Below are 23,227 nucleotides of genomic sequence, written 5' to 3' on the forward strand. Positions count from 1 at the left end.
AGTTTCTTACACCTCTCAACTGGAATTGTGGACCACTCTTCTGTATTGATTAGCTACAGTGGTGATGCATGCTGTCAAAGTGACATCAGTTCTACAGCTAAAACAGCGAGACCCGAGTAGGGGGGAGTCAGTGCTGGACTAAAGGTGGGTGACCACTTGCACTGTTTGCTATTTTAAAGCCTTGGGGTCCACTTTCCTGAATGTGGAAAACCCCTTTATATGATCTGCTGTTAATGTCTTGCTTTAAGATAGAATATAAAATCTTCAGGGGTATTGTGGAGTCCATGGTTTGATGGGAAATAGCTGTTTTAGTGGCACAAAAAAGATGTATGCAATATTAGGCAAGTGGTTTTAATGTTCTGACTGATCTGCGTATACAAAGTATATGCTATAAATATTGTAGAAACAAAGACAAGAAAGAAAATGACAAATTGTTGAAAAGGATAATGGTCCCATTGTTTAATTAAGAGGTTAGCAAAGCAAACTGCAATGGATTACAATATTTACAGGTTACTTAAAAAATAAAGTAGTGATTAACATACATCACAACTCATTTTTGGTAACTTCTCCATTTGTACAACAGGTACAAGGAGCGTGAAAAAAGGCCAATTAGCATTTACAAGTTTCAGTGTTGAAAGAAAATTTCTCATACAATAACAAGTTGTTTGGAAATTGCTGCTTGAAATCAGAAACCCCTTATGGCACAGTAACATTTCTGAAAGTGCAGCCGGGAACTGGATGAGAAGAAGGAAATAAATGGTGAAACAGTTTTCCCATGAAACTAAGGAAACTTCAAGTCACTTTGCAAAATGTCCAGTTGCGAGATAACCTTTGTTAGATACAAACAGCTTTAATAAGGCCCTGGCTTCCTCAATATAAAGTCATTCAGCCAAGGATCTCCCTTAAAGAAGCACTCCTAAGAAATTATTTATTAGCTTTACCTGCCTAAATTCTTGTATTGTGTGTCGTATAAGTGCAATAAAATAATTGTCAATCTCCGTTTTCACCAGTTTCCAGCGCTGCTCCGTTCCTCTTCTCACTCATGTGACTCAAATTTCGACTCGCCATATACAGTAACACTGGGGTATATGTGTAAGCCGGAAGCTGCTTTTACAATGTGAGCCAATGGAAGGTTACGAGTATAAGCAACTTCTAGCTCACACATAAACCCTAGCGTGATCCGGCAAGATGGAATTTCAGTCATGTGAGTAAGAAGGGGACTGGAGCGGCAATGGAAGCCGAGGAAGACAGCAAGAATTTTCTTGCACTTGCGCCACACAACACATATATTTACACAGGTTTACCTAATAAAAACATTTTCGGGAATGCTTCTTTAGTGAGGTTGTCATGCATTCTGAAAACATGGCTGCTTTCTTCCAAACACAGTGCACATCTATCCACAGGTCATGTTTGGCATTGCCGCTATTCCAACTCATTGTAGAGGAGCAGTGCTGCAATACCAAATGTAACCCATGAACAAATTTGGAACTGTTTAAGGAAGGAACCTTTTTTTTCTCTTTATGCACAACCCCTTTAAGCCACAGTTAAATGAATAGTTTAGAAAGCAAGTGCAAAACAAAACTTTGTGGTCTTTTAAGATTTTCAAAACTGTGCAAGAAAAATTGTAGAATCGGATTGATTGCTGCGAGTAACACCACTTTTCATTCCCGTCGTCAGACATATCTACAACGTTTTCAATTTTCCTACTAAGTACAATGTTGTTGTGGTTCTCAAGTATAAATTGTTTATTTTGAAAGCTAGACAAAAATGATGCACTATATATTCTATATATAATGATTTTATGCTAACTTTCCAAAACATTACATTTGTTTTACAAAGATCCAGCGTGGCAAACATGAAATGCTTACCGTTCACAGAGAAAGGAATGAGGTAGGGGATTATATTACAGCAACTCAAAAATGAGTTCCATGCTAACAGTTGGATGAACATTACTTAAATTGGAAGTATAACAATAATAATAATACATATATATATAAAAAAAACAAAACTTCAAAAATTTCTAAGAAAAAGTGCAACATACTGTATATTACAAGGGAAAGAAATCTACATTTGACATAAAATAGATCTAAAAGAAATTGAACGTATTGATGGGTCGTGTCAGGTAAGTTCAGAAATGTAATTGAACATGTATGTGCTGTATATATCCAGGGTTAGAAGACTTGTGTCACAGCAAATTATTTTTTGGTATCTTATCAGCAAGAACAAAACATTTATTCTTCAATATTTCTGGCTTTATCCCTAGAACATTAAAGGCCTAAAACAAAGGCTTGAAATGTACTAGACCATTTGAAAGAAATGTGTAGTAGCTTAAGTATCTGGGAAGCTTGTGTAAATGGCTAAAAGTTCATAAAAACGCCATGTTACAGCACAAATTTCCATTGGTCATCTCAGAATTGTGCTGTTTTATTTATTAAAGTACTAAAAGGAAATGGCTCAGCAGGTCTGCGAAACAGTCAGCATGAAAACACACTGGAATAACCTACCATTTCCTACAAAAAAGGAGAATTGACAAACAGATTCCTAGTCATTTACTTTTTTTGTTATTTTTTTTCATTTTATAATTTACATATATATATATTAAAAAAGTCACAGTATTTTAAGACAAAGCTCATGAAAAGATTATCAAGAAACACATCTTGACTATTTGCAAGCATTCAGTTATTTTTGTTCTCCATTCCCATTAGCCTCCTGGACATTCATCTGCCTGGAAAAGCAACCTGGGTAAATGCTGAGAATTCCCTTGAAACATTTTTTTCTCTTGAGGTACTAGGAATTTTGGTGACTACTGCAGTAAACTAGGAAAACTGTAACCCCATTGTCTTTAGAACTGTTGCAACAGCATAGAAAACTCGTATTAAAAAGATGTCCCAAAACGGTAAGATTTTCTTTGTCATTTCATATTAGTCATTCCTACAAGAAAGTCCTGTGCCAGAGTCTTGCATCACTTAGTCCTGTGTTAGTAACGTAAAAAAAAAAGTATGAAAAAAACAAGATGGGTAGTGATTTCTCCGAAATGGGTTCCTTCTTTAAATTAAAGAATGTTAACTATTTACAAACACCTGCAATAGTACCAGTGCTTGGCATAAAAACAAAAACAAAAACAGAATTTTCAAGTCCTAAAAGCAGCTTTCTGGGTTCGGTAACAAATTGTTCAGTATGTTTCAGCAAGTCCTAGTGACGTCTCCAGATGTAGTTATTCTTTTTTGGTCACCATAACATTTTGAAAACATGAGGTTCTAGTTTGTTGGGAAGCATCTATTGTTCTTTCATCCACATGTTTCATGTTGCTATAGGTGTCCTCCATATTTTGGGGGGTTGATCTGATGTCCAGGCTTTCCTGGTTTCCACCAGCAGTCCTGTAAGTAAAATCAAATGGCATAATAAGGCAAAAATAACAGATAAAATATGTTCACTGTAAGTCATAAAACAAGATATGGAGCTTTAAACATTCAGATATCATTTGCTGCCAGACAATATGATGTTCCTGAGAATTATTTGTAAATGAGTGAGACGACTAATGTCTTCTAGAAATAAAAGAATTCCTGGAAACATATGCCAGATTACAAATACTGACAATCGCCACCCTCACAGGTACGGTGACCCTTTCTATGAAGCGCTAGTACTTTCTTTGCTCTGATTTTGTCCTTAGCAATCCGTGCGTCTGATGAAGGACCGAGGTTACTGCTCAAAACTTTACTTGTTTCACTCTGGATTGCTTGGAATAAATAAACATCACTATTTTGTGAAAATTGTAGTGCGCAGTTCATTTTTTTTCTGATCTTACTGATTGGGACCCAATTTGAGCACTCAACTACCAGGAGTGCTGTATATAAATATGTATATGTGTATATTACAACATGAATATGTCAGAGAATGGGTACACTGTACACTAGAGGATTTCAGGCAATTACTTCCTAAAGAGATGTGAGGCTTGTTCAGTTTACATTCTGATTGTTTGATTTTGATCATATTTTATGCAATCTTCAGTGTCTGACTGATAGCTCTTAGGCTTTGTTCACATCTTGTTTTTTTGTAACTGTTTTACATATACGCCAGAGAGTGGTATGCTACCAATAAACCACAATGACATCTATTTATTGGACACGTAATGACGTTTAAATAGCTTTCCATGACATTATTGTCTATGCATGATGGATGCCAGCATTTAGGCACTAATTAGAGGCTTCGATCACCATAGGCTATGATAGCAACTGTTTGACGGGTAAGTAATGAAAACCTATTAAAAGTCTCATGACTTCTACATGCAATGCACGCCTGTGACAGAAGCTATATAGAGCCACCCTTTACCAGTAGAATTCCATGTTAAAAAATGTTTACTATGAAGTATACGTTTTTTACAGGATGGAATAGAGTACTACATTTTACTGATGTATACCAACCGGGCACAATCAGGTGAAAACTTTGGCTTTCATCAGACTAATGTACAAAAAATTGATGTGAACAGGACCTCAACGGATAAAGTATAAAACCAGTCAGATGATGACTATGTCAGGACCAGTTTTAAGCTTCGAAATGTAAATAAATAAATGGATTCACAAAAAGCAGAAAAATAACTTGCAAATGGTGAAACACAAAGTGGCTGATTCATTAAAGTATTTAAACCAGAATGCTGGCGGAAACAAACCTTATTAAATCAAAATATTGGGAACACTCAAAATGGTCAAAAATATTGTGACATTTGGTGTTTAAATGCCAGTTTCAACCAGGTTCGCCAATATGGACGTAGTGTGGGTTGCATTGAGCATGGCTACTCCTGCCCATCAAAGTCAAGAAACATTACACCAGTTGTGTCATTTACCTTACTCCAGAAATGTCCTCCAGTCCCTCACTGGTGAACATTTCTGGAGGCAGGGCACACCAATTAACAGAAGTGCCTAATTAATTAGCCAGAATGTATCTTTTAATGAATTAGGCACGAGCCCCTTCATTAAGTATAGCGTGCGCAACTCCAGTCTTAATGAATCGGCCTTAAAGTATATTACAAATATGTAAAACCTTTCGTTATTCAATTATTTTTTAAATAAAGGAAATGGATCAAATTATTGAATGAATATTTGGACATTTTAGAAATGTAGGCAATAGAGTAATTGCAAGCTTACGTTTGAAGAGTTCAATTAATGTGAGTTACAAAGTTGGATCCCGTAGCCAAATTGTATGAACTTATCATTGATCTTTTCTTAAATTAAATATTATTGTAATTGAATTATTGCATCTATTAATAAAAATAATTCGCCATCTGCTCCAAGGCATAATGATAGTGAATTTAGATTGTAAGTCATAATGGGGACAGTGATGACAATGTAAGCGCTATAGCAAGTAGAGGCTCAGTCTCAGCTTCTTCGGTGGTCCTTTGAACCAGAAGAGGGTTCCACCTCCACATGACATAGTGCAATGGCTGCACTATATATGAAGTTGCTCATAGGCATTTGTGAGTGTCAATAGCTGTATAAGAAGTTAGGTGGTGCCACCCACCAGCTTCCATCTTCTAAAGAGCAGGGTGGCTCTCAGCTTTCTCTGCTTTTGTCATTATTAAGTTGCTGTTGTCCCCTTCACTCCTATTTTGCAATTACAACTGAGCTACCAAGCTGTTGTAACTCCATACAAAAGCTTAGAAGTCAGGCCAGGGATTTAGGGGAGGCTACACTGCATAGAAACATAGAGAAGAAGCTGGAGGTTAGGGTTTTACTGCTATCCTGGGTACCTTACACCATGTAAAATCATGTGGACACCATGTATTTTGTATATTTATTCACCTTCATGTTCATAAGTGACATTTCAGCCCCATTATAATGTTGTATGTGTTTGAGATAGGCCAGGTAAAAGGCGATTGAAATACCACATGTGAACATAAAGGTGAATAAATGTTCGTAGTTTGTAGTCAGGGGAATCACAGCATTGCCAGACGCCTCGGACAAGTTTTCTTAATGATCAATCAGAAGGGGTTATGAAGAGCAGTCCCTGATCATTGTGAATAGTAATGACCTGACCGTTCTCACTCTGCCTACCTGGCATTGATCTGCATGATCACTACAGGGGAGCAGGAGAAGCTGAATGTCATGTGAACATAACTTTCAGCTTCACATCACAGAGAGAACTCATAGCCGCAGATTCCTCTCCTAATTCCTGCCTGGCACTGATTTGTATGATTAGTGTAGGGCAGGAATAAAAGCTAAAAGCAATGTGCACTTTGGGTCCTGCTTCCTCTGAGGATAAATGACTAGGCCATGGGGAGGTGAGTAAAACTACTGGATGATATTACAAAAAAAAAAAATCATTGATGCAACATAATAGAAAAGGGGTACACGGCACTCCTGGTTGAGCGACTCTAGTGGCTAAATAGGGTTCCAACCCGCAATCCAATAGTAATAGCAATAAACCTGACTCTCAGGATAGTTTGAACGTATAACAGATTTATTTGGCAATCCACAAATTAACCTTTTCGATCTGTTTAGATATTCATCAGAACTAAAAGGCGCCTTTCTACAGCAATTCGGATCACATTTGTCAGCGCTGCTCTGACAGTTCCCACACGGCAGTCAGTTCTGATGAATGTCTAAACAGACCAAAACGGTTATTTGTGGTTTGCCAAATAAATCGGTTATTGCTATTGATGCAACATGGTAGTCACCACCTACTATGTTATTTTGTTTGTCTAGGATAACATCATAATTTCCACTTTTCTGTCTTGTTATAGTGACAGAAGGAAAGTAAATCACGGCACTGCCTCATCCGACAATGTCATTTTGCTGAATGTAAAAAACTTAGATGTTGCTGGCGCAATGTAGCCTAAAAAGCACCTAAAAGTAATAACCATAGCATATTTTCAGCCAGTCACATTCTGCTCCCATTTAGAATGAGATTTATGGATTTATTAAATATCTGCATAACATAGAAAACAAGCTTAATTTAAGGATATTGGGAGCTGCTTGATGTAGATCAATGATAAATCAAAGCTAAATCTAAATGGGCATACTGAATAGATAGAACGTAGGCCCTCAGAATCACTGTCACTGGTGGGCCCTATGCATCCCAGTCTGACACTGAGTAAGCATAATAAATAAACCTTGAGTAACAGCCTACATTTATGTTGACATGCATAAATAAAATCTGGGGTGATCAGACAATTAAAGCTACAACGCATCATAAATGTGACCTGCAGTAATTCATTGTCCATCATGTGTATGTGTTTATTGTGTAGATGTGTGACAAGTCCTAATATCTGACTTACATGCCGTGTCTTAAAACATGCCGTTCCCATTCAGTGTTAAGCGTAAATGTCCTCCCACAGAATTCACATGGAAAGCGCTTTTCCTGAACAGTAGTCTTGATGTCAGACAATTCTGCAGGAGTGACAGAATAAAAAACATTCATCACATTTTTTAGCTGGTATTTTTGAGCTATAGCCTCAAGCATTATTATATTACTATTATTTATTGATATTGTTATGATAACTAAATGTGATGCTGTGACCCGGTTCTTCTGGCCTGTAATTATAGTTGATCAGTCACATGGGACTCATGGTAATAGACAGGAGGAGTCTATAGTTTTAAATATGGTGAACTGGGACATTACTTTGCCATTATACTTCTTATTACCTCGTATAACGGCCTGTTCAATGTAGTGACCGTTCTGTTTATTTCTCATATAATGCCCTGTCCAATGTCGTCACCCTTCTGTTTATTTCTCATATAATTACATGTCCAATGTAGTCACCTTTCTGTTATTTCTCATATGACGACTAGTCCACTGTAGTCACCATTCTGTTATTTCTCATATGGCGACTAGTCCAATGTAGTCACCATTCTGTTATTTCTCATATAATGCCCTGTCCAATGTCGTCACCCTTCTGTTTATTTCTCATATAATTACATGTCCAATGTAGTCACCTTTCTGTTATTTCTCATATGACGACTAGTCCAATGTAGTCACCATTCTGTTATTTCTCATATAATGACCTGTCCAATGTAGTCACCATTCTGTTATTTCTCATATGGCGACTAGTCCAATGTAGTCACCATTCTGTTATTTCTCATATAATGACCTGTCCAATGTAGTCACCATTCTGTTATTTCTCATATAATGACCTGTCCAATGTAGTCACAATTCTGTTATTTCTCATATAATGACCTGTCCAATGTAGTCACCATTCTGTTTATTTCTCATATAATGACCTGTCCAATGTCGTCACCATTCTGTTTATTTCTCATATAATGACCTGTCCAATGTAGTCACCCTTCTGTTTATTTCTCATATAATTACATGTCCAATGTAGTCACCTTTCTGTTTATTTCTCATATAATGACCTGTCCAATGTAGTCACCATTCTGTTATTTCTCATATAATGACCTGTCCAATGTAGTCACCATTCTGTTATTTCTCATATAATGACCTGTCCAATGTAGTCACCATTCTGTTATTTCTCATATAATGACCTGTCCAATGTAGTCACAATTCTGTTATTTCTCATATAATGACCTGTCCAATGTAGTCACCATTCTGTTATTTCTCATATAATGACCTGTCCAATGTAGTCACCATTCTGTTTATTTCTCATATAATGCCCTGTCCAATGTAGTCACCATTCTGTTTATTTCTCATATAATGCCCTGTCCAATGTAGTCACCATTCTTTTTATTTCTCATATAATGCCCTGTCCAATGTAGTCACCATTCTGTTTATTTCTCATATAATGCCCTGTCCAATGTAGTCACCATTCTTTTTATTTCTCATATAATGCCCTGTCCAATGTAGTCACCATTCTGTTTATTTCTCATATAATGCCCTGTCCAATGTAGTCACCATTCTGTTTATTTCTCATATAATGCCCTGTCCAATGTAGTCACCATTCTGTTTATTTCTCATATAATGCCCTGTCCAATGTAGTCACCATTCTGTTTATTTCTCATATAATGCCCTGTCCAATGTCGTCACCCTTCTGTTTATTTCTCATATAATGCCCTGTCCAATGCAGTCACCGTTCTGTTATTTCTCATATAATGACCTGTCCAATGTCGTCACCCTTCTGTTTATTTCTCATATAATTACATGTCCAATGTAGTCACCGTTCTGTTATTTCTCATATGACGACCGGTCCACTATAGTCACTATTCTGTTTATTTCTCATATAATGACCTGTCCAATGTAGTCACCATTCTGTCTATTTCTCATATAATAACCTGTCCAATGTAATCACCATTCTGTTTATTTCTCATATAATTACCTGTCCAATGTAGTCACCATTGTGTTTATTTCTCATATAATGACCTGTCCACTGTAGTCACCGTTCTGTTTATTTCTCATGACGACCTGTCCAATGTAGTCACCATTCTATTTCTCATATAATGACCTGTCCAATGTAAGAATCCATTCTGTTTATTTCTCATATGACGACCTGTCCAATGTAGTCACTATTCTATTTCTCATATAATGACCTGTCCACTCTAGTCACCGTTCTGTTTATTTCTCATGACGACCTGTCCAATGTAGTCACCATTCTATTTCTCATATAATGACCTGTCCAATGTAAGAAACCATTCTGTTTATTTCTCATATAATGACCTGTCCAAAGTAGTCACCATTCTATTTCTCATATAATGACCTGTCCAATGTAGTCACCATTCTGTTTATACATCTGAGAAACCTATGTTTCTTTTTTCACCATTGATGCCAACATGTCAGAAACATGTCTAGCATACAAGACGAAGGTTAAAATGGGTTCCCTAGTACAGTTACAAAGAATAGAGCTGGTCAAAGAGAGTGCACAATAAAGGTCAGTTGTTCTGACAATTTCACAGCACAGACTAACTCGCTTGTTTTGTACAAGTTTCATGTATGGATAAAGCACACACCGAGCTTCACATGAAGGAATACCGTCCATGTCATATTGTTGAGTGCATTTATTATATTGCCCTACTAAATCTCTGATTCTTCATACTATTTTGCTTGATAATTGTGCCTAAATAGTGAGCTACAGTATGGCTAATATGTACTATTTTATTATATATAATTTTACTAAACTTTAATAGAACCTGTTTTCAAATTATTGCGTTACTGTGGTCGTAGGTAGAGTATATTGAAAGCTCTTATGGGCAGGGATCCATCTTTGTTTTGAATATATGTCATTTTACTTGTTTTCTAACTTTTATTTAGCTACAATAATAGTCCTTAATAAAGAATATTATTATAGTGCTCAAAACCAAATCTGCCCTTGTACAAACATGTAAGGACAGCTGTCAAGCAGCTCGTTTACTTACGAGAAGTAGAACTTGCAGGCTGACTTCTGGCAAGATTTACACTCCAAAATACTGCACCCAATAATGCAAACATACAGTATATCACTGGGCTCTGGCTTTATTCTATGCTGCTCTCAGATGGAGCAGCAGAGATGACCTGACGGATCTACTTTAACCCTTTTCAGTACATGCCATTTTGTTTTTGTGCTTTTGTTTTTTCCACCCTTTCTTCAAAGGGACATAACTGTATTATTTTTCAGTCGTTATTGTTTTTTATGGGTTGAGATGTAGTTAGGAATTACACTATTTGCTGTGCCATATAATGTATGGAGAAATGGGAAATAATTCAAGTTGGAGGAAATGTCGAAAACATGGAATTCTGACATTATTTATTACGTTTCATTTTTATAGCATTTTTACATTCTGCAGGTCAGTACAATTATGACAACACCTAACTTATACAGTTTTGTTATATTTCACTGTTCCCTAAAAAAATTCTGAAATTTGTAAAAATAATTTGGTTTGTGTCACCTTGTGTAATTTCTTGAAACAGATAACTTTTTAATTTTTTATCAATGAAGTTGTATGGGGGCTAGTTTTTGGTGTGACAAACTACACTCTTCATTGGTACTATTTTTGGGAAAATATGTCAATATGTTTTGATTGCTTTTTATTGCTATTTTTTTGGGAGTTGCTGAGTCCAACAAACAGCAATTCTATTTTTGTTTCTTTACGTTCTTTACATTACAGGTTGAACAACTTTGTATTTTGATAGATTGACCTTTGTGGACATTATACCAAATATGCTTTTTAATTTATGTTTGGATTTTTAGATTTTTAAAAGGGATGGTTTTTTCTTTTATTTGTTTTTTTTTTTAAATTTCATTAATATATATTTGTTTAACTACTCTTTATATGTTTCTTTACCCCTACCGCGAGACATGAACTTGAGATCATCTATAGCTTGTACTACATACTGTAATACTTTTTTATTTCATTATGTATGTCAAAACTAATTTCCTTGAAGTGATTAAATAGCAGTGTTCAGAGCTACAGTAGCTCCAATTGCTACTGCTAGAAGAAGGTTATAACACAGTCAACACCTGCCCTGTATGGAGCAGCCTCAGCTCCTGAGATGCACTCCATACACCAGCTCCATGTACTTCAAGAGGAGGATAAATAATAACGTCTGTAGCCAAAATAATTTCAATAACTAGATGAAAACAGGTAGCTACATTTTTAGATCAAACAGCAACCAGGACAAACTACAACGAGCACAAAAGGTAAAAGACCTAATTCATTAAGACTGGCATTGCACATGACAGTCTTAAAGAAAAGGAACGAGGAATAAGAGGAGACTTATCCATTAAGTGGCATTAGTGGTCGAGTAAGATTTCTGGCATAATGTACACCACGTCTCATAATGAATTAGGGAGTAGGGCATTGCAACTCTCCTATCCTTCATAACTGGCATGAAAACGCCAAAACTGTAAACTTTTTGTGCACCTTTGTAATGTGCAAAAATGTTGCAAATTTTCATGGTGTTTTACATTGTAAGCACTTAGATGTATCAACCTGAAGCCCTTATTTAATGCAAGTAGTGTTTCTGCCGAACCAATTATTGCTGATAGGAGGTTAAAGGAGTTGTCTCGTCAGCTGATTTCTTTGGCAGCACTCCACCATGACAACAGCTCTAGCAAGGCTGTCATTTCATTGTGGCTCGTTAGTTGAAGAAATTAAAATACAAGATCAGCTCAAGTTAGAATCAGCCTCTGTATAGACCAGCCCTATATTTGTGGCTCTTAAAGGAAGGTCCAAGCAGGCTTATGAGCAGGAAATGTCATGATGAGACAACCCATTTAACTTGATCTGAAAGCTTCCTAAGAATACAGTTAACACTGCTGCGTGTAGGTAAACAGCCACCAACCTCCATTCTTGTTTGTGCTTTCTTCTTCATCACTGCTTGAAGTCTCAGTTTTATCTTTCATCTGCTCCAGTTGATCCAAATTTACTAATCCAACAAGCTCAAAGTTACGGCACACCTGTAATCCAATGGCCAACATGAGAATATCAAATCATGCGCTACCCAGTCAGGACAGTCATTGTACAATGAAAGGTTTTGCAGATTGCTAACATATTTGGTGATTCAACTTCTTGCCATTCGTAACATCTTTCTATAGGTAAATATATTTTTGCTGAAAGCAATTAGGGCAGGTTTCTAGCCTTTGAGCATAGGTAGGAATGTTTCCATTCACTTAAAGCAAAATGAAATCTTCAAAATCGTGAGACACAAAGTAGAAAGATTGGAATTTTGTGATACTTTTTAATATAACGGATTTACTTTATTTACCCAAAACTAGAAAACTTCTTTCAAGAGATTTTATCATTTTGGCAACATCTATGGAAACTGTCACTAGGAAAGTGTGGACCTGTGGATGTTCAGGTTTGACCGAACTTTAGTCCAATTTCGGGAACCAGAACTCTACCCAAACTTGAACCTGATCCCAATAAAAGTCAAGGGGGTGCTGTAAAATGGTCATAGTAAGGACTAGGGGGCTGCAAAAGGAAGAAGAGTACCTCCACAGAATCCCTCACTCTCTCAGAATCCGAAGTCTGACCTCTAAAACGGACTTCCAGGAGAAGTTTGGAAATCAGCATCGGACAATAGGTGTCCGGTATGAACCCCGAACTTTGCAGTTCGGGTTCACTCATTTATTAGTTATCTATTCTGGTTCACTTTAGCATTGCTGCAAGAGAAATAAAGTATTACATGCCACATATAATAGCAATGTGTCTCTTGGGTTGGGCCCTCCAGAGAGAGAAATAAAGAATAAGAAGAGTTTTCTGAAGTTGGGATTAAGATTGTTACTTTTTACTGATGGTAAACTACAAGTTATTTCAAAAGAGCCCCAACTTTAATCACTCTTCACATTAAATTTTGTGACTCAAATATTATATCTAGAAACGACATTACAAATTCTTTACACAGAACACCAGACAGCTATATACCACCATTTTTTCAGTTTGATATACTATGTTCTATTAATGATCATTTTAGCACTGTGAATAAACATCTTTACACTGACGTTATATAAATTCATAACATCAACTGTAAACTATGCTGAGAATAAAGTATGATCCTTTTAATCTTGTGAATTTACTGAACAGTGATAGTCTCCCCAAGCCGTGTTCCACCCTTACTTAACAAAAGCAATATTTACAAACTGGAATTGGTTTCACAGACCATGTTATATCATGGTTTTACTACCGTGGGCAGTTTCTGACAGTTAAATAAATGAGAGATGGTTAGAGGCCCTTTTTATGGGGCTGGGCCATGTTTCCTGCAGGTCTCTGCAGTGTGTCTAACATGTCTACCTACACTACCGTTCAAAAGTTTAGGGTCACTTAGAAATTTCCTTATTTTTGAAAGAAAAGCACAGTTTTTACAGAAGCACACTCTATATATTGTTAATGTGGTAAATGACTATTCTAGCTGCAGACGTCTGGTTTCTAATGTAATATTCTTCATAGGTGTATAGAGGCCCATTTCCAACAACCATCACTCCAGTGTTCTTATGGTACTTTGTGTTTGCTAACTGTGTAAGAAGGCTAATGGATGGTTAGAATACACTTGAAAATCCTTGTGCAAGTATGTTAGCACAGCTGAAAACAGTTTGGCTGATTAGAGAACCTATAAACCTGACCTTCCTTTGAGCTAGTTGAGAATCTGGAGCATTAGATTTGCTGGTGCCATTAAACTCTCAAAATGGCCAGAAAAAAAGAACTTTCATGTGAAACTCGACAGTCTATTCTTGTTGTTAGAAATGAAGGCTATTCCATGCAATAAACTGCCAAGAAACTAAAGATTTCCAACAACGGTGTGTACTACTCCCTTCAGAGGAGAGCACAAACAGGCTCTAACCAGAGAGGCCCCGCTGCACAACTGAGCAACAATACAAGTACATTAGAGTCTGTAGTTTGAGAAATCAACACCTCACAGGGCCTCAACTGGCTGCTTCATTAAATAGTACACGCAAAATGCCAGTGTCAACGACTACAGTGAGGCGGCGACTCCAGGATGCTGGCCTTCAGGGCAGAGTGGCAAAAAAGCCATATCTGACACTGGTTAATAAAAGGAAAAGATTAATATGGGCAAAAAAACACAGACATTGGACAGAGGAAGATTGGAAAAAAGTGTTATGGACAGACAAATCCAAGTTTGAGGTGTTTGGATCACACAGAAGAACATTTGGGAGACGCAGAACAACTGAAAAGATGCTGGAAGAGTGTCTGACGCCATCTGTCAAGCATGGTGGAGGTAATGTGATGGTTTGGGGTTGATTAGGTGCTGGTAAAGTGGGAAATTTGTACAATGTAAAAGGGATTTTGAATAAGGCAGGCTATCACTCCATTTTGCAACGCCATGCCATACCCTGTGGACAGCGCTTGATTGGAGTCAATTTCATCCTATAACAGGACAATGACCCAGAGCACACCTCCAAATTATGTAAGAACTATTTAGGGAAGAAGCAGGCAGCTGTTATTCTATCTGTAATGGAGTGGCCAGCGCAGTCACCAGTCTAAACCCCATTGAGCTGTTGTGGGAGCAGCTTAACCGCATGGTAAGCAAAAAGTGCCCATCATGCCAAACCAACTTGTGAGAGGGACTTCTGGAAGCATGGGGTGAAATTTCTCCAGGTTACCTCAGCAAATTAACTGCTAGAATGCCAAAGGTCTGCAATGCTGTAATTGCTGCAAAGGGAGCATTCTTTGACGAAAGCAAAGTTTGAAGGAGAAAATTATTATTCCAAATAAAAAACTTTTTTTCGAACCTTGTCAATGCCTGGACTAAATTTTCAAATCATTTGGCAACTAATTTGATTAATAAAAGTATGAGTTTTCATGGAAAACACAAAATTGTCTGCGTGACCTTAAACTTTTGAACGGTAGTGTATGTAACGTTGGCAATGGGTGTAAAGACCATCTCCATAGTTTGCTACTGAGAAGCTTGTTAGAAAAATGATATAGAAGAACTTATACCGACCACAAAATGATAATTGGTATCATGGAAAATATTGTGATTTTGCTTAGAAGAGGTAAAATAATAAAATATTGCAAGTATGTTTGCAATAAGAGCACAGTAAAAACACTAAAACAGGAACAATACATGTAGCACCACATATGATACAATTATATGTATCATTTAGCCCTTAAAGTGGTTTTCTCACTTTCAGTCTCTAGGAGCACATGTCTCTGCTGCCATAAAGGACCTTGATCCTAATAATTGGCAGTTTGGACTACCACCATCAGAACGCTGATGCGCCACATGGCGCACTATCCAGTGCTGCTAGCAAAGGTAATGTTACCTTTGCAACATCGCAGGGGAAACGTAACCTGGATGGATCCAATGATTTGGCTAGCTTCAGAGCAAACATTACAAGTTCTACTGGAAAGAGCTTGTAAGCACTGCACTCTTTGCTTACAAGATTGTAGAGATAGTCTGTAACCTAGGCAAGGAGAAGGAGACTATAAAATTAAAAATAGCTCTGTGCTTGAAAATGGAGAGGATTGCTAATATGAGATAAATTGCCAAGCTGCTTGTTTTCACAAGCACTTTACACTTTTTCCCCTCTTAAAGGGGATATCTTGGACTCTGCGAAAAAACACCTACCTACCTGCCTGTTGGGCCAGATGCCATTCTTCGCGAGCATGGAGCAGTGACCGACCGCTCCTGCTGACGATTTAGCTGCCGCTGCTGAAGTCACGTTGACAGAGGGATGGCTTCTTTTCCGCTCCACTCTGTTGACTGCCGACGTAATTCTGATTGACCTCCGAATCCCCACTGCCTAACTGGGGGAGCCAGCTGTCAATCAGAATGACGTCAGAAGTCCTGCATCATCGACATAGGACAGAAAAGAATCTGCCAGCCTGTCAACGTGACATCAGCTTAATCGCTAGGAGCAGTGATCGGTGACCACTCTGTGTCAGCGAAGAATAGTGCTGGGCACAACAGGCAGGTTAGTAGAAACTATCTGCCTGTTAGTGCTTAGGGACATTTTTTGCTTTTCACAAAGTCTTGGATATCCCTTTTAAGTAGGTGAGACAACCCCTTAAAGTAACACTCAAAGGTGAAAAAACCCTTTAACACTCACAAATATATACCTGTGCTCTGTGAGTCTAGACATATTATTTTGTGGCCCCAGATACAGCCCCATTTTCCTAGTGACAAATTCCCATAAGAAAAATTACTTCTTCCTAGATAATGGGATTTTCTTGGACATGTTTATACAATGGTATTTCTTGTTCTTATTGGAATATGAACATTTTCCTAAGCAGGTTCTTCAGGTAGTCACCTAGAAGGGTTTCCAAGAACTGGTATGCCTTGTTAAGAGTTCATTTATATACTGGTGTTCAGAAATAGTGAGGAAGTGTTGGTACATACAGTACAGACCAAAAGTTTGGACACACCTTCTCATTTAAAGATTTTTCCGCATTTTCATGACTATGAAAATTGTAAATTCACACTGAAGGCATCAAAACTGTGAATTAACACATGTGGAATTATATACTTAAGAAAATAGTGTGAAACAGCTGAAAATATGTCTTATTTTCTAGGTTCTTCAAAGTAGCCACCTTTTGCTTTGATGACTGCTTTGCACACTCTTGGCATTCTCTTGATGAGCTTCAAGAGGTAGTCACCGGAAATGGTTTTCACTTCACAGGTGTGCCCTGTCTGGTTTAATAAGTCGGATTTCTTGCCTTATAAATGGGGTTGAGACCATCAGTTGTGTTGAGCAGAAGTCTGGTGGATACACAGCTGATAGTCCTTCTGAATAGACTGTTAGAATTTGTATTATGGCAAAAAGCAGCTAAGGCTGGTTTCACATTTGCGTTTTTTGCCGCTGCGTTTTAGCGCAAAAAAAGCATGCGTTTTTTTTCTATACTTAACATTAAAAATGCATGCTTTTTTTGCATGTGTTTTGCCGCGTTTTGACGACGCATGCGTCGTTTCTATGCTTGCGTTTTGTTGCAGAAATGCAACCTGTAGTAATTTCTAGCTGCGTTTTTTTTTGCCGCAAAAAAACGTATTGCTGTCTATTATTATTATTATTATTATTATTTATTATTATAGCGCCATTTATTCCATGGCGCTTTACATGTGAGGAGGGGTATGCATAATAAAACAAGTACAATAATCTTTAACAATACAAGTCACAACTGGTACGGGAGGAGAGAGGACCCTGCCCGCGAGGGCTCACAATCTACAAGGGATGGGTGAGGATACAGTAGGTGAGTAGGTGTCTATGTAAACGCATGCGTTTTTAAGCACATGCGTTTGCATGCGTTTTTAAATAGAAAAACACAAGAATACACACTGATAGGCCACCCCCCAACCCTAACCCTAGGGATCCTAACCCTAACCCTAAGGGTTAGGATCCTAACCCTAAGGGTTAGGGTTAGGATCCCTAGGGTTAGGGTTAGGATCCCTAAGGTTAGGGTTAGGATCCCTAGGGTTACTAGGGATCCTAACCCTAACCCTAGGGATCCTAATCCTAACCCTAGTGATCCTAACCCTAACCCTAGGGATCCTAACCCTAACCATTTCTGTTTATAGTGGGTTTTCTAGTTGATTTTGATGATTGGCAGCTGTCACACACTTCTCATCATGCGTTTCAAAAACGCAAACACAGGAAAAAACGCATGTAAACGCGTCAAAACGCCGAATTTTTTTACCACATGCAAAAACGCATGTGTCTAAAAACGCAGCGTTTGCACGCGTTTACATGCGTTTTTTGCACCACCTGCGTTTGCGTTAAAAACGCAAATGTGAAACTAGCCTAAGAAAAACGAGTGGCCATCATTACTTTAAGAAATGAAGGTCAGTTATTTCGAAAAATTGGAAAAACTTTGAAAGTGTCCCCAAGTGCAGTTGCAAAAACCATCAAGCGCTACAAAGAGCCTGGCTCACATGAGGACCGCCCCAGGAAAGGAAGACCAAGAGTCACCTCTGCTTCTGAGAATAAGTTTATCCGAGTCACCAGTCTCAGAAATCGCAGGTTAACAGCAGCTCAGATTAGAGACCAGGTCAATGCCACACAGAGTTCTAGCAGCAGACACATCTCTACAACAACTGTTAAGAGAAGACTTTGTGCAGCAGGCCTTCATGGTAAAATAGCTGCTAGGAAACCACTGCTAAGGACAGGCAACAAGCAGAAGAGACTTGTTTGGGCTAAAGAACACAAGGAATGGACAATAGACCAGTGGAAATCTGTGCTTTGGTCTGATGAGTCCAAATTTGAGATCTTTGGTTCCAACCAGTGTCTTTGTGCGATGCAGAAAAGGTGAATGGATTGACTCTACATGCCTGGTTCCCACCGAGAAGCATGGAGGAGGAGGTGTGATAGTGTGGGGCTTTACTGGTGACACTGTTGGGGATTTATTCGGACAACCAAAAAGAAACGAAATATCCTAAAAAAATACTTTATTAATATCTAAAATTCTCATAGACAATTAAATATACTTAAATGTATGCTACCAACATCAACCACCTGGGTTTGGGTAGGCTAGGAAAAATTCAGGAAGTAGTAACAAATGTATTCCTGACACAGTCCCTGTTAGGTGGCCCTATAGTGGCCTACCTAACAGCGGAGGTTGGCACCCTAAATTTCGATGTGGCGCCCCCGCTCCACATCGACTGTCCCTTCTAGCCCTACTGGGCCCTACCAACTACCCACGCCCAGGTCCCCACAGACATACACACAAATTGACCAAAAGGTCACACTAACCAAAAACGTGAAAAAAGTGTAAAAAAAGTGAAAAAAGTGTAACAAAACATACTAAAAGCAACGCAGCAAAAGATAGTGCTGCGTAAAAGTCCACTAATTGCGTGTACCCCAAAGCTATATCAGCAAAAAATAGTATAGATATTGCTCGATGAATAAATGTTCTTAAAATATGAGTGATGATACACGAGCAATGATCAAAGATCAAAATAATGGGGTACAGTAGAGCTCAGATATATTGTGCTCATAAATACTCAGAGGTCATAGGGAATAGACACCTCTAGTATATGTACCAATGTGTCACTGTTTTTGTTAGTACATTATGACCTACATGTCATAAAGGCAGACCTATACACAGGACCCATACACAAAGCAGATACCTAGATAAGGTGTCTCAAATCCGGAATAGCAGATACATTAGATCACTCAGTAGGTGTTCATATGTTTGGGTGATATATAAGTTTACACCCTGGATGCCATACGGATTCAGTATAAGATGTCAAAGATAAAGAATGAGCAAAATATTCAAAAAAACAAGAAAAAATGATAAAACACAAATGAAAAGATATCTGCTATATCAAGTATCACATATAGTGTCTCTCATTTAAATTGGGCCAATGCACCAGGAAGCCCGATAAAGCTGAGGCCAATCCCTCATTGCTTTCTCATAAATAAATGCAATACCCGATCTTATGCGAGCTCGTTTGTCTGGGTGATATATACTTTTACACCCTATATACCATACCGATTCAGTATCATGTATCAGAAAAGAATAAGCAAAATATTCAACAGAACAAGAAAAAATAAAAAAACACAAATGAAAAAATGTCTGCTATATCTGGTATCGCATATGGTGTCTCTCATTTAGATTGGACCAATACATAAAGGATCCCAACACACCTGAGGCCAATCCCTCGTTCTTTTCATATAGGTCAATGCTATGCTCGGTCCTATGAGAGCTCATTTATAAGGGTGATATATAAGTTTACACCCTGACTACCATGTGAGCTCAGCATCAGATATCAGAAATAAAAAATAAGCAAAATATGAAACGGAACAAGAAAAAATAATAAGAAACAAATGAAAAAATGTTTGCTATAACAGGTATCGCATATAGGGTCTCTCATTTAGATTGGACCAATGCATATAAGAGCCCAAAGCAACTGAGGCCAATCCCTCATTACTTTCTTATAGATGAGTGCTATGCTCGGTCTGCCGTGACAGATAAAAAGAAAAACTTATCTGAGTATGTGAAATAGTTCGTCCCATCTCGCCATCCCTACGCGTTTCGCCCCTTCCCAGTATAGGGGCTCATCAGGGGATAAATTAGGGTGCAGCAGCAATGGCTCAGGAAGTGGATATCAGCGTGCGAAGGTGGCCGCGCTATACTTAATGACTCATAGTACCGTAATGTTTAGAAACAGCTGTCTGTTCTGCATATTAAATAGCGACGTTCCAGAGTGTCGGCGCCGCTCTTAGATACTTAGCGTGCGCTTGTTATGCATCGTGGGGCTAAGTCCCTCCCCACTATCACATGACCATCCCGGAACTCCCGACTAGAATGAAACGCAAACTGCGTGTCACCCATATCGACATGCGCAGTACTCGCGCTACTTCAACGAGCTCATTGTACACATGAGGCTAAAGCCCGCCCCACCATTTGTTTAGTTTCAAGCGTTCCTAAGGGAGTGGGACACAAATGCAAGTCGCCGGTGCGCTGTGCCAGCGCTACTTGAAAGCGCTTATTATGCACGTTGGGGCTAACTCCCGCCCCCTCATCACATGCCTTTCAGCGCTCCCAAAATAGTGGAGCGCAAATGCGTGTCAGCCAGTGCTGACATGCGCACTACTTTAAGCCTAGTCTTATGCCAGCCTATCTATCGGCTAGATGTCATTCCCGGGTATCACGTCATAATAGTAGTTCAATATTTATGGCTCATATTTTTGGCACATGTGTAGTGCGTGCTCATTAGCACCGAGTCCATACTCATATAATATAGTTCTATAATGCACTGCGCTATTTGTGCCATACTCAGTAGTATTCCGTATGGTACGATCTTTACGTGCCTAAAAGGACACCAAATTGTCTCATGTACATTGCAGCCATTCAGTGTGTATACCTCCGCACACACCACTGTATTCTGTGTATCGTATTTTTTGCCAGAGGGCATCAATGCCCACACTCAGAGGCCATCTGGCCTTTATTGATGGAGGTAACACTGCAGGGAAAAAAATAACCTACAGTATCCTTGGACTTCACAATCAGTCAAAAAAAGATGGACCAAAAGGATTATCTACCGAAATTAAAATCCTTCACACGAGCAGTCCTAAACGAAGCAGGTATATGTCAATTGTTCATTGAGTCCACCAGGGCTCATACTCTCCAGCCAGAAGATCCATCTACATTCTCGCTGAAGGATCTTATTGTCCCAATCGCCCTGTCTGATGGAGGGATATACTACCTCAATGATTTTAAACGAGATACAGTCAACATCCCCATTGTGCACAGAGTTGACATGTCTGGCTAGCGGAGAGTCTCGCCTATGTCTTATGTCTCCTAGGTGCTCGCCCATTCTGACCCGCAGCTGTCGCTTAGTTTTTCCTACGTAGTCCATAGGGCAAGAGCACGTACAGACATAGATGACACCCTCCGTTTTACAGTTGCCGAATTGTCTATTTTTATAAATCCTTTTTATAAAATTGAAGGCATACTGAACCAGCATGGCTACCACAGCATCTTGCAGCGGCATGCTATTCATTCAGGTTTGCATTTAGTTAGACCATCATTTATTTTTCAAAAGGACAATGACCCCAAACACACCTCCAAGCTGTGTAAGGGCTATTTGACCAAGAAGGAGAGTGATAGGGTGCTACGCCAGATGACCTCATGGTTTGGGGTGAGCTGGACCACAGAGTGAAGGCGAAAGGGCCAACAAGTGCTAAGCATCTCTGGAAACTCCTTCAAGATTGTTGGAAGACCATTCCCGGTGACCACCTCTTGAAGCTCATCAAGAGAATGCCAAGAGTGTGCAAAGCAGTCATCAAAGCAAAAGGTGGCTACTTTGAAGAACCTAGAATATAAGACATATTTTCAGTTGTTTCACACTTTTTTGTTAAGTATATAATTCCACATGTGTTAATTGATAGTTTTGATGCCTTCAGTGTGAATTTACAATTTTCATAGTCATGAAAATACAGAAAAATCTTTAAATGAGAAGGTGTGTCCAAACTTTTGGTCTGTACTGTACATAAAGTGCTGAGCCCTATTTCACAACTGTAGTCAGCCAGAGTATGGCAAGAACCACTTAAAAGTAACGAGAAATAACAGTCCATCATTACTTTAAGTTCTGAATATCTGTCAATCTGAAAAATTGCTAGAAACTTGAAGGGATCCTCAAGTGGAGTCATGAAAACTATCAATCGCTAAAATGAGACTGGATTCAATGAGAACAATTGCAGTGTGGGAAATCAGGATCCATTTTATGCTCTAAATCTATCACGAAGCACTTTTACACAGAAAATTTCCCCCACACATTCCACGTCCATGAGATTCTAAATCAAACCAGACACTTAGACACAACTATCTCTGAATCCCACAAAACAGTTTCTTGCTTGTTGGCATAAAGCCCTTTCTACCAGGGGTGTATAAAACCCCACCTGCATTTCATTAAAATGGAATTTTATGCTGGAACACTATGTGTGTGCGTGAACTGAATTGATTCTCTGAGCTCGTTCATCACACCTCTAATCCGGATTTGCACATCAACTCTGGTGAGCCCGTTGTGCCCACAACAGGAAGGGAAGACCAAGAATTACATCTGCTGCAAAGGATAAGTTCATCAAGGTTACCAGCCTCAGAAACTAAAATTTATCAGCACCTCAGACAACAGCACTCATAATTGATACACAGACATCAAGTAGCAGACAAATCTCAACATCTACTGTTCAGAGGAGACCGTGAGAAGCAGCCCTTTATATTCAAATAGCTGTAAAGAAGCCACTACGGAGGACTGCAATCAAGAACAAGAGCAAGAGACTTGTTTGGGCCACGTGACACAAAGAGTGAACATTACAGAAGTGGAAATGAGCAGTGTCAAAATGTGAGATTGTTGGTACCAACTGCCATGTCATATGTAAGAAGCTCAAAAGGTAAGTGGATTTTTTTTATGT

At 38.6% G+C, this 23,227-nt stretch overlaps 1 protein-coding gene across 3 annotated transcripts in view; it reads right to left on the minus strand.

Annotated features, from left to right (window-relative positions):
• Positions 1 to 429: 429 nt before the first annotated feature.
• The window catches only part of ZNF462 (zinc finger protein 462), a 182,113-nt gene continuing 159,315 nt past the window's right edge, over positions 430 to 23,227 (minus strand). For 2 of the 3 annotated variants that reach the window (XM_069765764.1, XM_069765774.1), the window contains exons 11-13: positions 12,202 to 12,316; positions 7,271 to 7,382; positions 430 to 3,377 (exon numbers count right to left, since the gene is read on the minus strand). In XM_069765764.1, the coding sequence (XP_069621865.1) occupies positions 3,215 to 3,377; positions 7,271 to 7,382; positions 12,202 to 12,316 (390 nt within the window). In that variant the 3' untranslated portion in view covers positions 430 to 3,214. The remainder of the gene's footprint in view (positions 3,378 to 7,270; positions 7,383 to 12,201; positions 12,317 to 23,227) is intronic. The other variant, XM_069765781.1, reaches the window with a different exon arrangement.

Source organism: Ranitomeya imitator, chromosome 1 (assembly GCF_032444005.1).
Source record: "Ranitomeya imitator isolate aRanImi1 chromosome 1, aRanImi1.pri, whole genome shotgun sequence".
NCBI lineage: Eukaryota > Metazoa > Chordata > Amphibia > Anura > Dendrobatidae > Ranitomeya > Ranitomeya imitator.